The sequence below is a fragment of the Cydia fagiglandana genome, chromosome 2 (genome assembly GCF_963556715.1).
Source record: "Cydia fagiglandana chromosome 2, ilCydFagi1.1, whole genome shotgun sequence".
Taxonomy (NCBI): domain Eukaryota; kingdom Metazoa; phylum Arthropoda; class Insecta; order Lepidoptera; family Tortricidae; genus Cydia; species Cydia fagiglandana.
In genome coordinates, this window is record NC_085933.1 from 18037435 (window position 1) to 18052632 (window position 15198).

Sequence of the window (15198 nt, forward strand, 5' to 3'; positions counted from 1 at the left end):
AACGTTTATATAATATAGGCCTAATACCGTTTATCTAAAACGTTTGGTGAAAGCACATTTCTAGTAGAAACAAATTATTATGAATTTCTCTGTAATTTGTACAAACCATTTCGTAAACTGACATTCCGCTAAACTGTTGTTTTTACATCTTACTAGCATCCATAACATATTGAAGTATGATATTCTTCCACTTGTCTGAACATTTTCATTATTATTGATTCTTTTTTGTGAGAATGGCTTTTCCTGCCACGGCACTTTGCCAATTATTGATTCTTTAAAACATCAAAATAGTTGACAATTTAATATACGTCAGAGTTGACAGGCAACTTCGAGCATGAAAAACTAAATCCGTCAAAAATACTGGGTATACATACAACCTCATAATCTTTGATATAGTCGCAATTGTTGTATTTTAAACTTGTAGACTGGGCAGGCACGACTCAAAAAGGAATAATATTACAATTAAGTCTGTGATTCGGCATTTCTCGGTTTTTGACGTTAGGCTTGTTTCTGACTCAAAATATAATTAACGTAAAGTATTAATCAATTTGCTCATGTTTCATATAAGTCACAGAAATAAGTACCTAATAATAAATGTCTAAGTTTTAGTACAAGTAGGGTAACTGCGTCAGGTTGCCGTCCAGTACCTGTTTCCGTCCACTTGGCGGAGTTGCTACAAAGAATTGCGTATAATTTGAATATAAACCTAACTTACCGGACAATTTTGGACTTATTGTACATCAGTTTTTAAAAGCAAAAATATTTTAGTAGAACTGGAATTCATGAGTACCAAATCTTAACTGACATGTTTGTCACTCAAACAAGTTTGATCAAGATCGGCTTACTTTATATTTCGTCAACTTTACCTTTGTTTCCAAAAACTGTGAATTGTGAATTTTAATTTTTTTTTCGTAACAGAACAGTATCTAGTTGCTGCTCTCACCGATCGGTTCAAAAATATACATACTTTATACAATTAATACATAAATGTAATGGTACTTAATGAAAAGGAATAGGTACTGTTTCGACGAATCAGATACTCTCATTCTACTACTTACTAAAATCTATAGGTAGATGACGCCATAGCTGTTAATAAATATTGAATGACTTTATTATCTCTATTCTATCGCTTTACTAACTCTATGTGCTCTAATGTGAAAAAAAAAACACAACGACAGTGAAGAACGGAATTCTTAATTTAAATTTGAACTGATAAACTCCAATAATAAATATGATTCTTACTGAGCACACTGCGATAGTCCATTGGTTGGAAAGCCCGTTCGAAATTTAAACTTATTTGCTTTATAATAAGGTTGCATTTTGCAGATCTTTTACTCTCTCATACTTATAGTAGGCTATTCAGAAAAGAAAAAGAAATATCTCACAAAAGTAAGTAAGTAGAATTAAACTTTGTATCAAAGACATAAGTCATAAATTTCAATGTCAAAGTTTTAAGTAAGGATCTTTCTTACTAAATTACTTCTTAATATGAATGACCAGTGTAAGCATCAGTTAGCTAGCCCTAAGCAACCAAAGATCAGGCTGCAGTTTAAAAACTAATAAAGTTAGAGTTAACCTGATAATTTTCCCGCCGTCTCCATACTCGTTTTAGTTGGTTATTGACTGGTCAGCTGCCTGTTAGCTATAGTTTTCCCGAAAATCGCCAGGACAGAGGTGAAAATTTTTGTATGAAAACTTGCAACTTTAAATGCATTTTTTATCGAAACTATTGCATTCTAAAATGAAGTCAAAATCAGTCCATCGACTCAATTTTTTGCAAGCTTTCTAATGGTACCTCACACGATTCTTACAATTGAAAATAAAATTCAGCCTACCCCTCTTAATCCCTAAATTTCCCCCTAAAATCAGAAATAAGCAGTTTCGATTTATTCACAGTGTTAGTGATGGTACTTGCCATAACTATTCCAAATTTCAGGTACCTACATCAAACGGTCTTTGAGAAAAACGCATTTAACCGATTTGCAAGACCGAAGTGATCCCATAAGAGCACCGTGAACAAAGTTTTGTACGGTGCTCTAAAAAAACGAACTTTAGGTTTAAAGCAAAATATAACTAGAGTTCGTATCAAAATAGATTAAATCCAGTAGACGTAGTAGGTACAGTCGCCATTAGATATATCGGAGCGGCTGAGGTGCTCAAAAATGATATCGCCTTGACAATAGAGGCGTGTTCAGATAATTGTGAGTGCCTTGGCTGCTCCGATATATCTGATGGCGACTGTACCAACATTTAAGAACTTTTAATACGCGTATTTATTGCCGACAGTTTTCACTGTCACCGACTCAATTGATTACAATACTCAAAAACACTTGTAGTTACTTATTGAAATCAATAAAGCATTTCTGCCGGTAATTTATGGACATTGTTTACTCATATGTAATTTGTTTGTGCAGGTGAAAGTGTTGTACGTTCGGAACCTGACGCAGGAGATCACGGAGGAGTCGCTAAAGGAGCAGTTCGAGAGGTTCGGAGCCGTGGAACGTGTCAAGAAGATCAAGGATTACGCTTTCGTGCACTTCGAGGAACGTGACTGCGCGGTTAAGGTATCTAAGCAAATTTCGACCTAATTAAAAGTTGTTTCTTGTCAATTTAGTTGGCACGCACTAACCTGTCATTCAATACAGTCGCTCAGCAATATAAAAGCGATTGAATATATGTTAAGAAGCTATTTATCAGGAGCCCAACGGTGGGCTGTTAAGGATCATCCATTAATTACGTCACGCGAATTTCTAGGTTTTTGGACCCCTCCCCCCCTCCTTGTCACACTTGGTCACATTTTGCAAATCCCTCCCCACTTGGTGTGACGTCACATTTTAGGCAATTTTGTTTTCAAAGAAATCTGCAAAACTAACTCGGCATTATGTTTTTTATAAAAAAATATTTTTTGTAAAAGAAATATTAGTAATTTTATAACACAAAACCAATTAGGAACGAAAATTACCTACTTCCAAAACCTCATTATTTAAATGTACAGCGAATAAAAAAATATAAATTAATTTTCGGTTACTGATGAATAGTGATGAAGTTAAAATGACGTCACAATGTTTGTGACTCCCCCCTCCCCCATGTCACAACATGTCACATTTTCTTGACCCCCTCCCGCCCCGTAAACGTGTGAGGTAATTAATGGATGACCCCTTAACTTCTATAACTTTGGTTAAGCATCATGGCGTTATATCTATGGCTATGAGTGAGGGCTACGTTGGATGCCAAATGTAGAGGTAACCATATCAGACATGTTTATTTAATGTGAAACAATACTTTGAATGCAACCGCTGCCTATTATATCCGCGACTTTATCCATGGACAGGTATTTATTGAATGGTACCACATGGTCCCCACCCATTACTAGAACCAAAATGTGGTCCTAGGGCCAGTTATTGCTCGTGTTTGCTTAAAAAAAAAAAAAACTCTTTATTTCTACCCTTTAATCTAAACTTATAGTTTCATAAACTTAGTTGTAATCTGTAATAATTACACAAAGGCAATGCAAGAGCTGGACGGCAAGGAATTCGGCGGCGCGCGGCTCGAGGTTTCGCTGGCCAAGCCGCCCTCCGACAAGAAGAAAAAAGAAGAAATATTGCGCGCGCGCGAGCGTCGCATGATGCAGATGATTCACGGCCGCGGCGGGTAAGTTGCCTACTATTCATAATTATAATAGGCTTAGGGCCAGTTGCACCAACCACATTTGGCAGCCTGATCATCGTCAGCCGGCGCGCCCAGGCGCTTTACTATGAAACTTTCCATACATAAAAATTTAGCGAACTCTTTAACAATACGAACAGTTTGGTGCAACCGACCCTTATTCGTGTAGGACCACAAACTGACGAGCCGTCTGCTCGTTTGTCTGCCGCACGCAGCCCAAGCAGCAAATAAAGCGCGCGCGCTAGCGCCGCATGGTGCAAATGATACATGGCCGCGGCGGGTAAGATGCGTACGATGCTTTATATTCGTGGTTTTTTTTTAATTCCATTAATTTTGATTCGTATGAGTAGCACTAAATCCAACAGTTATGTTGTAAAAATATTAATATATTAGCAATTTACATACTGATGTTGTAGGTATAGGTATGTCACACACAATTACCATTTTTGCCAAGTACCCAAGAGACACTATTAAAAACAGTTTTCATTTCATGTATAATCGATACAAAGTACCCGTAAAACGCTGTTGTTGAAGTTTCGTGTCTGCGCCCAGAAATCTGGCAATATACTGAGTCAGTGTGGCGCCGCTGCGTTCCATAGGGCCGACTCCCACGCAGCGTAGGGCACGGGGCGGGGCCACGACATGGCCCTTCGCCGCCCTTCGATCCACTCCTCCAATTGCAGCGGCGGCAGCCGTTGCATCATGTGTAGATAAATAAACATGGGTCGTGTGGGTAGCTCTATGCAACTCTAATCGACTATGCGATAACAATTCTTTACTGTTGGAATTAAGGCGCACGTCGTATTGTGGTTATTCTATTACGGTTGATGTTGTGCTATGAATTTAGCAGAATCTGTTTGTTTTGTTTATGTTCTTAGGCTTTATTTTAAAAGCACACTTGTGATCAAGAAAATACAATGTAAGCCTTTAGGGCACTAAATGGGGCACTAAAACTTTAGGGTATTAAATGTTGACTTCAACTAAAATAACAAATATGTGACGTTCCACGGGAAAAGGTACCTTATGAGGGTTTCTAGTTTCGGAGATATGAAATGTTTTGTAAAGAGGTGAAAAAATGCTCAATTTTTTTTTATTGTTTGATCTGAAACCTTAATGCGTAACGTTTGTTTACCTGTTTTTATTTTTGTTATAAGTTAGTTATAAGCCTAGTAATGTCGTCTCAGAGTTTAGTACAAAAGGTACCTTATGGAAAAAAGGTTGAAAATTCCCAAAAAAACTAGTCAATACGGGAAAAGAAGTTTGGTAGAGAACTGTATTAGCATTCCGCAAAACTAATTTGATAATTTCAGTTCTGGTTGGGGCGCCTAGCAAATATTATAACCGTACATCGACCGACATTACAAATCCAAGTAGCCTGCTATTATACCAAAGTTACTCTCGTCAAGTCTTTCTTAACTAGAATAATCTTCATTTGGTTTGGTCGCATGCAATAAATCAGCCATTGGTTTGCTGAAAAATGCCAATACCCGACGCATTACCTTATGGAATATCTGAGGTCATTGAACCTCAATGCCGCTTGTCTTCAATGGCAACCAAAATATATTATTGATAAGAAATAGACGATTTATACCATCTTTACCCCAAAATATTATTAGTTTATCCTAACTGTTCCATCATCATCATGCCTCATCATGTAACTTAACCACAAGGTACCTTTTCATTACATACAAATTATTGGTCTTTTTTAAGATTATTATGACGAAGAACTAATTAAATTTGTGGCAGTTTAATGTAAATTAATATTTTCTATTCATAAAAGATAAACTTCAACGTGATTGATGTTTTGTAGTGATGTATTATGAGATTTATTTCCATAAGGTACCTTTTCGTAAATGTATGGAGCAAATACTGTTATTGTTATGTAAGTTTAAAGTGGCATAAGGGGTTAAATATAGTATTTAGTTGGGGTTTTAGGATTTATTTCATTTGAATGACAGAATTTCTTTCATATGTGCTCAGAAAAATTGATTGTGTGTTACATTAAAAGTAAAAATATTCAATTTTCTGATTTTATATGAAAAAGTTAATAAATAAATTTTTACCTCTAAATCGGTATTGTTTTTTGCTTAAACTGTCTCTCAGTGTCGTTTTCTAATAGATAAAATTTAAATCTTGAGAGCTCATTGCAATCAATCGTGAAAATGAAATAAAACTTTATTTTCAAGAGATTGGTTAGTATACATATAAATCAGTCGGTATCAAAGGTTTCTATTTGCATTACAGAACAAGTCGCAACGTTTTTTTAATCTCAGATATATAAGGTATTATTATTTGTAGTCAACTATGTAACTTACTTCAGGAACATAGTTTTTTAGGCGGCTAAACTTAAAACTTCTCTATCGTAAAGTTGCTCAATTCACAACATTATTTTCAAAAAATCATATCTCTGTAACTACGCAACTTAGGAGGTTGATCTTTTGTGTTATCGATAGCTTATTTATTGTAGATTACTGGGGTATGCATAACTCCATACCCGCCATAAGGTACCTTTGACCGTGGGACGTCACATATAATGATTTAAACTATGTCATCATCATCATCATCATCTCAGCCATACGCCGTCCACTGCTGAACATAGGCCTCCCCCTTTTGGGGGGTGAATGCCATAATCGCCACGCTTCGCAGGCGGGTTGGCGATCGCAGTCGAGTACACCGAGTTTGAGGGACGCTGCTGCCCGTCCACCGGTGATCTTGGACGTAGTTTAAGGACATACCCGGGTCCCTAAACTATGTATGTACCTCACAGACCAACCCCTATAGACCGAGCTTATAGGACGACTCGCGGTCACCGCACGTATGGTGTATAGGTCAAATATAAGATTGCTCGCGCGCCACTCCGATCAGTTGCGCCCAAGATTACGACCTGTTAGCAGTGTGCACGAGTCTCAGAAAATAAATCGTAAACTATTGAATTTATTCGGAAATCATGGGATATTGCAGCATAAAATGGTGTGGCAAGTCATCTAAGACTTCTACTTACAAAACAGATGGAATAACATCCCACTGGAAAGTAAAATTCATTATTTCATTGAATAATGTTTCTTGTCCGCGGGGTTCATTTTATACTGGTCACTAAGTAGAGGCGCAGTAGTCCGTCCCTTTTCGTCAACTTGAAAATGCAATGTGCTATCCCTTTCCCTTTCGACTAGTGATGTGACGATGATGGTTTCGTCAGTTGCGGAAACTTCGTGCTTCGTCATGCATGCCGTATTGTACCATTTTAGACATAATATGTAGGTAATATGTTTTTAGTATCCTCTAGGCCAGCGGAGCCGCATGTTATAAGATGGACCTGATGATGAAAGACGTGCGAGGGAACTCGGTGTTGGTTTGTAATAGACATATGTTGTATGGGTTTTTTAGAATCCTCTAGGTGAGCAGTTAGGTCTCACGTCACGAGATTGACCTGATGATGAACTTCAAAGAAGTGCGAGGGAACTCGGTGTTGGTTTGTAATAGACATATGTTGTATGGGTTTTTTAGAATCCTCTAGGTGAGCAGTTAGGTCTCATGTCACGAGATTGACCTGATGATGAACTTCAAAGAAGTGCGAGGGAACTCGGTGTTGGTTTGTGATAGACATATGTTGTATGGGTTTTTTAGAATCCTCTAGGTGAGCAGTTAGGTCTCATGTCACGAGATTTACCTGATGATGAACTTCAAAGAAGTGCGAGGGAACTCGGTGTTGGTTTGTGATAGACATATGTTGTATGGGTTTTTTAGAATCCTCTAGGTGAGCAGTTAGGTCTCATGTCACGAGATGGACCTGGTGATGAACTTCAAAGAAGTGCGAGAGAACTCGGAGTTGATTTGTAATAGGCATATGTTATTGGTCCATTTGAATATGTTTTCAATACAATCTTCTATGACCTTAATAAAAGGGACAAAAAAAAAATTATGATATTTTGGCGACACTTTTATTCTCGTATCGAAAGAGATTGCGATTCTGAGTGGAAATAATATAAAATTTCTAAACTTTAAAATTCAAGTTCTGGGTACTTTAAACAAAAATGCCCTAATATGTTAAGTAAAATTTTCAGGTACTTTGTTAAATTACTTAATGAAATATTAAATTATTCAATATAATTATTAAGTAAGTTTACTCTAAGTATACTAAATTGGTAACAATTTTACCACAATAAATTTCGGTATCACTAATAGCAGTACCCACTAACTGTAATGAACATGTCCCATCCCTACGCTTACACGTATCAGCGCGCCATGTTTGAAACGACCAATCGCAACGCCGTGAGCACCCCTCCCGCACCTCACAGTTTGGTGATTTGCGTCGGGAACAAAATGGCCAATATATTAGGTTTCTAGAGGCGGTGTTCTGTGATGTACCTATATTTCGTTTTTTAGCATTAGAATTAAATTGAAATTTTATTAAAACACTTCAAAAATAAGTCACAAAAAATGTGTAACAATTAAAATATAAATCGGATCGTCGGAGGTAAATCTTAAAACTTAAATACGCGATTAAGTCCCGTTGTGTAGTTTCATAATCAAAATATAACCAAATAGCTTTGTTGACTTATAAACAACGTAGTTCGCATGTACAGATGTAGTGCATAATTATTTTCTATCATATTTTTACGGAAACGTACGAACGTGTCTTACTAATTCAGTCAGTCTTGGTACAAAACGTACTGAGGTAGACTGAAGTTGCATGACAAATACGAACGGTATTTCTATAGGTACATCTCGTTCGCTTTACTATGTTAGTACGAGTGAGATTTATAGAAAGTAAGTTAGGTTCACGCTAGCGTTTACATGTCAGTGCCAAATTGGTGGTAGCCACACTGGTAACTGAAGAGTGTGCCTATTTTATGTATACGAGTATGTTCGTTTAGCAATAGCACTAATGTGAAACACTGATTTAAACTTTCACGATTTTTAAACATCATTAAATTGCACAACGGGACTTAATCGCGTATTTAAGTTTTAAGATTTACCTCCTACGTTTCGAGGACGGCGTTGTCCCCGTGGTCTCGGAGAACTGAGAAGACTGGCTAAAGTTGACATCAACGTCTTCTAGAAATACGCGATTAAGTCCCGTTGTGCAATTTAATAATAGCAGTAATGTGATACTGGATGTGTGTGTAACGTCAGATTTGATTGGTGCAGCTGCTCCCCGGTGCACGGCGCGCTGCGCGGCCGCACGCCGCAGCCGCAGCCTCGCCCGCCCTGCTCCCGCGGCGACTACGGTCAGTACCCACCGACACACACTTACATCACCACTGTACTCCCTTCCGACACATGTGACTCTTGCAGGACCAAATCGCACTAGTAGGAGTTTTGTCTGCCAACTATCTATCGGCCCTACTTTATACTCGTACGGTCTATCTTGTTCTGTTAATCAAAAGAAAAATGTGGTATCTATGTATATATACAGAGTTACTGCCTTTCAACTTTGAAAAGCAGTGCGAGATACGAGATATTTTCCAGTATCATCTGGGTGTACTGAGTAATTTACTATCCCTGACATAGAGAGGTAAAGTCTAAGAAAAAAGCATGAGGCTCCATATATACGATGTACATCGTATATATGGAGACCAAAGCCTCATCAGTATATATACGGGCCGGAGACCTAGTGACAAATACCAAATAGTGTTCAAAATATTAAGCAGTTATAAAAACTGGAAACTGATAAATTCTAAATGGGACGAGTATGTATTGAAGAGGTATATAGAGTTCGCTCAATTTCTGTCGCTTTTTAGGGTTCCGTTCCGTACCAAACTAGGTAAAAACGATAGACAGCCCTTGCGGTTTTTTTTTATATTTTGCAGCAGGAAAACAAATCTCCTTCATGTGCTGCTTGGTTCTGTATCACTTGATGTAGGTCCTACGTCACTACAATGTCACACATTATCACACTATATATGTATACACATACTGTTGCTTGCTAAGCACATTGAGATGTCGTTCCCGATATCCCTTATGATAGTTATGATCGACATGATTATTCCCGATGACCGAGCGACACTTGTACATTCTAACCTATAGAATAAAAAAGCGTCCAGATCTGGCGAACGCGCAACCAGCGCGATAATCGCGAACCATTTACGAAAGAATTGCTGTGCTACTGGTCGGTGCTAGTCATTCGTTGGCTCTGGACGCAGCTATAAATAATAAGGAATCTGATACAACGTACTATAAACTTATCAACTAACACCAACAAATTCCCAATTGAGACATAATAGACTGGATAAATACAAAATTATTTTGCTATGTATTAATTTATGTAAATTGGTAGGATAATTTTATTGTATTGATTATGTCAACCAAATTGGTGCCGGTAAAATATTATTTAGAGTTAGTCCAGATTTTGATTACGATTTTAAATGTATTGATTTAACGAATTCAAATTTTGGACTAAAGATCGTGGGTGGCGGACGTTAATATGACTAGTTTTTGCAAGACATTACACATTGGCTGCCATTCAAAACGTGAAAAGTATTAAAAAATTATACCAAAGAAATCTTGGAAGCTAAATTTGACCCGATTTACGATTGTGCTGAAATTTTGCATAAGTTTATGTGAATCGAATGACAATGCAATATTATGATGATATGGAGCTGATCTGATGATGGAGACAGGAGTATGCCATGGGAACTCTGTGATAAATTAACGCAAACTAATTGTGTTTGAGGTTGTTAGAATTGTCTAGATGAGTATTAGTTGCCTGTGGAAAGAAAAGTACCTACAGTCACCGATAAAAGCTTGTGCCAAAAATAAAGTTTTTACCAAGACTTTAACGTTCACTTTCGTAATGAAGGACCTGATACCCAGTTTGTTTGACTTATAAACTTAAACTTCCATAAAACCTCCACAAATTTCGCGTGTGTACGGGACACACGATTTACAGCTCCGTTGACCGCTACTACAAATAATAAACTCGGGTCACGTTCATGGCAGCTAATGTGTTACGAAATGTCTATAGAAATAAGGTACTTGCACCTAATAAGGCCCAGTTTTAAAGCTTGCTCAATTTTTAAATTTAATACTTTTATAAGTGTAAATGAGATTAAATTTCTCGCCCATGTTTGGTTAGTACCATAGACAAAATTGCAAGTTTATATCAAAAATGAAAGAAATAAAAAATTAAATTAAAAGTGGGCCTTATTAGGCGTAAGTAACTTAAATTACAAATAGCGAAAAGATTGCGAGGCTGACTGAAAGTGACCCATGCAGCTTCTTGTAACGTACTTACCTAATATATCGCTATAATCTGGTTTTATGGTCTAATGCTAGTCTGTCTAGCGTGTAGCACCCTCAGCCCTAGCAAGAGATGAGGCAAACGAGGGAAGGACTGGCTCCTTCTTTGGCCTCGCGAACTATCCTATAACACAATTTCCTACAGTTTGACTGCTACGCTGCCGGTGAAATGTATGTATTAAGCATATATTAATATTCCTATTATTTTGATTTAGACACTTGGTATACAATAACACATTTGCCTTTGTTACCTACTTTAACCTTGAATTTTGCTACAAAAAATTGCATCTTTGTCTATTTTACCGGCGGCGGGTAGTTTACTAGTGAGAAGTACACGGTGTGGTCTCCACGCGCACACTCGCACACTGCTATTGTCCTACTAACAACTTGGCCGCAACTTGACACCAGATTTGAGGATTAGTGTTGCCATCCCATAGGAATGGGTGTTACTTTTAAAACGCAGTATAAAGTGAGGTGTATGGTTGCGTCCTTAAATATGTTTCATTAACTTGCGCTATTAATTAGGCTAGATATTATTGACGCCTAAGAATAGAATCGAATTACCAATGCATGGTTTCGAAAAAAAATAGCATAAAGCAAACTAGGCTGATTAAAACGATTTAGATGGAAAGGTGATTAAATTTTACCCACTTGTAATAACAAAATTAACAATCTCAGTGCATGCTTCGAATTTTCGAGACGCATTTACAGATAACTTTATACGGATGTTTAAAATAACTCACGAAAACCAACGGTTTTTGATCTCCCATCTCATTTCACACGCTTTGTTAAGATTTTGGTGGTGGGATAGTTCATCTGCAGAATAGAGGAGATCCAAATAAGCTATTCAAAATTGCTATGTAAAGTTTGTTTGTGGGTTGATTGATGAAGGTTTTGTGATAGAGAAGTTGATGCATGTGGTGCGTGTCCCGTGTGAGAGGGCGCGTCGGCGGCGGGTCGCCGGCGCGCCGTGTGCCTCCCGTCTCGCATGTTAATCTTTTCCCGGTACGAGTGTCGTGGAGGCTCGCTTCGCGGCCGACAACACGGTAGTTTATAAGTTAGCGTTAGTTTAGCTTAGCCTCTAAAAGGCGTGTGTTGTGTGTTTATAGATTATGATTACGACTATTACGGGTACGGTGATTACCGAGGTGGCTACAATGAGCCATTTTACCGGTACGATGAGTTCTATTTTGATTACGCGGGGCCACCGCAACCGTCCGCCCTACGCCAGCCTCCCAACAGAGCGCAACCGGTGGGTCCCACACACACTCACTAATGTTATCACTCTTATTACTAGTCACTAGTCGCTGTACTCATTTATTATACCTTTCGATTTTTGATTTGCAAAATTTTTCTCATCTACTTATTATTTTTACTTGTTTTATTTTTTTGTTTAAACCCGTCCTTGAATGGAGTTAGTGACTCGGTAAAGACGGTAGTGTGTAGGCCTGACGGTGGTGATTGCATTGCGGCGGCCGGAACGCCTGTTCTCTCGAGGGAATGACTGCGGAATTGTATTCGAAAAATAGTCTAATACCTGTGTTTGGAATACAATGCAGCCGTCATCCACTCGAGATGGGCACCGCAGCCTCGGATTTGTCACTGTTTGCCGGGAAAAGTAGTAGCACGGGCGCGGGGTGGCTGGTCAGCCGATCTCACCACCAGGTCTGCATGGCCGCGGCCACTCCGACTAATCTGCCCGCTCCCTCCTGTCTGTCCCGCACCTGCCTCCCGAACGCCACGCTCGTCACTCCCCACCTAGTACTTTGCTTTATAACTAACCCACTAAACGCTTGTCGCTTTACCATCACTCTCCTGCTAATGCGCAATTTGTTTCTACAGTCGGATTGTTTCAAACTCTTATGTCTCTCTTTTGCCGTTAATTACTTACCTAGTTGATACTATTATTAACGTCCGACGTGAGAAACAGACTGCGTCCATTTATTTTGTTAAGGAATGATGTGTGCTTGGAATGCTCGAATAACATTGTAATCATTTCTCGTTGTTGCAACGAGGTAGAGAATATGTTAAGAAGACTTACTGATCCGCTTGGTAAATGCCAGGACGACGAGCTCGGGCTCGGGCCCAACTCGCTTTACTACGATCTGACCGGAGGCATTCAGGTACCCCACAGACCAACACAAATAAAACTAGTGGATGTTTCTTAGACTCGTCGATTAGAAAAGTCGTACCTAGTCGTTGATGTAGTTTACATATTGATATCAGTATATTTACACTATTGAATGTCCTTGCATTATTATCTAGTGTAGGTATTAAGTACTTTTTTAAGAAAGGAATTTACAGCTTAAGTAGGTACCTGATTGTTTCTTTTTATTATGCCGCATTGTAAATCAGCCGCTTTCTGTCACGGAACATTATCATCGAGATTAATAGGTTAAACAAAATACAGGCACATTTAAACGTCATGGCTATTTTAAATTAATAAACCTAATTATGGTTACCATTAATATGTGTGTATACTAAATATCTCGTATAATAAAATATGCGCGCTTAGTCCTACGGAAATGACAGCCGCACTTTAAATGTGTACAGTCAGCAGTAGAAGTTGCTAAGCGGGCAAGGTGTTCAAAATTACCTTGACACGCTCTTATTCTCTTAATAAAGTCGGGTCAAGATAATTTCGAACACCTCGCCCGCTTAGCAACTATTGCTGCTGACTGTATATGAACTTAAGAGGGGGCGTAATGTCAGGAAATTAGAATGAAACAATAATAGGTATAACATTAAATATAGATACCTATGTTGCGCCGCGCGAAACTTGTGACGGAAAATTTGGTCACTGCGTGGGGTTTATCTCAATTAATCTGAAAATAACCATCTGTTTAAAATTTTGTTTGTCAGATCCCTCAGCTATATTCACTAGCTATTCTATACTAAAATTATACTGCTATGGTATGCAGGGTAACGACTTACAATTGAACAAAAAAAAAATAGGTTTTCGTATTTTTCTATCGAGCCAACTTTAACATTCTGCCCTCGCAAATATAGTCGTTTCCGTGTGATATTTTTATGGCATTCCCACTTGATTAAACCGTGTAAATATTCCATATTTGAACTAATTTTGTGTTGGCCCCCTCTTAATATTATTGATTTGGGTATTATGGTATTATGGTAAAATCTAGTGTCTTACAATATTCTGGACGTCTGTTATTGCTTCTCTTATTACTGACATTATTGTTTATTTAGCATGTCAATATAGCTATGTGGTCTGTTTTCGCCAAGACTTTGTGTTATAAATAGTTGTTAATAGATTTAGAAATTAAGGTATACTTTTAGATTAGGTACGAGTATGGTATTTACGACTGTTGTCAATGTCAATTCTATCTATTCTCATTTGTCCTCGCCCCTAATTTCCTTAAGAGATAAATCAGAATAGTCAAGAAATGCATAGGTACACATGTTTATGTACATAGGTATTGGTCGGTCGACTCGCCTATCCTATATATGATATCGATAGTCTCAAGTCTTAAAAATGCTGGCAAATTAGAGTAATACATCATGTATTACAAGTTGCTTCGTTGGTATTTTTGAGGCAATTAGTATCCTTAATTGCATGTCTGTATAATTGGTAAGTTAAGTGATATTGAATACCTCTGTGATATTACAGCGTTTATCGCAACGCTAAGCATCTACCACCTATGCTTTGGCGGACGCTTTATGCCCACAATAAACTAAATTTTTTAGAGGTCTTCAGTTCTAGCAATCAGTAGTATAGGTACAAGTGGAGTGATACTGAGTTATTAGTATATAGTATATATACACGGTGTAACATAAGGAAACCGAATAATTTTAACAGCGTATTCCTGATCATATTTGGAGACAAAAATGTCCTATAAACTTTTTTGAAATTCGCCTAGTTTCAGAGATAGTATTAATTAAAGAAAAAACAAGTTTTTATTGTTAAATAGCGTGAAAGGCCTTTTTGATGGTGATGTTGCTGCTATGGGACGTAGTTTAAATATCCTTAATGATAGATGAAAGTGACAAGTAACACTTTGCAAAAAGTAGTTTTTACGAAAAAATATTGTATAAATCAATTTTAAGTGACAAGTTTACCAATAACATTTATTTTTTATGTACAAATACATTCAAAAAATTGAAAAAACAAAACAAAAAAAAATTTTTTTTTTGACGAAATTGACCTAAACTCATATTACATTTTTTACTTCTTTTGACCTCAGAAATGCGTAGTTAAAATTATTCGGTTTCCTCATGTTACACCATGTATAAAACTGTTCTCTAAAAATATATTTTCAGATAAGTCCATATTTA

The 15198-nt window shown here is 37.6% G+C and overlaps 1 protein-coding gene across 10 annotated transcripts in view; it reads left to right on the forward strand.

Annotated features, from left to right (window-relative positions):
• The window catches only part of LOC134677658 (heterogeneous nuclear ribonucleoprotein R-like), a 48085-nt gene that overhangs the window by 26728 nt on the left and 6159 nt on the right, over positions 1-15198 (forward strand). For 4 of the 10 annotated variants that reach the window (XM_063536129.1, XM_063536136.1, XM_063536155.1 and 1 more), the window contains 5 exons: positions 2415-2564; positions 3506-3651; positions 8800-8894; positions 12015-12157; positions 12969-13028. In XM_063536129.1, the coding sequence (XP_063392199.1) occupies positions 2415-2564; positions 3506-3651; positions 8800-8894; positions 12015-12157; positions 12969-13028 (594 nt within the window). Of the gene's footprint in view, positions 1-2414; positions 2565-3505; positions 3652-8799; positions 8895-12014; positions 12158-12924; positions 13029-15198 lie in introns of all 10 variants that reach the window. The other 6 variants (XM_063536161.1, XM_063536173.1, XR_010100080.1 and 3 more) reach the window with 5 other exon arrangements.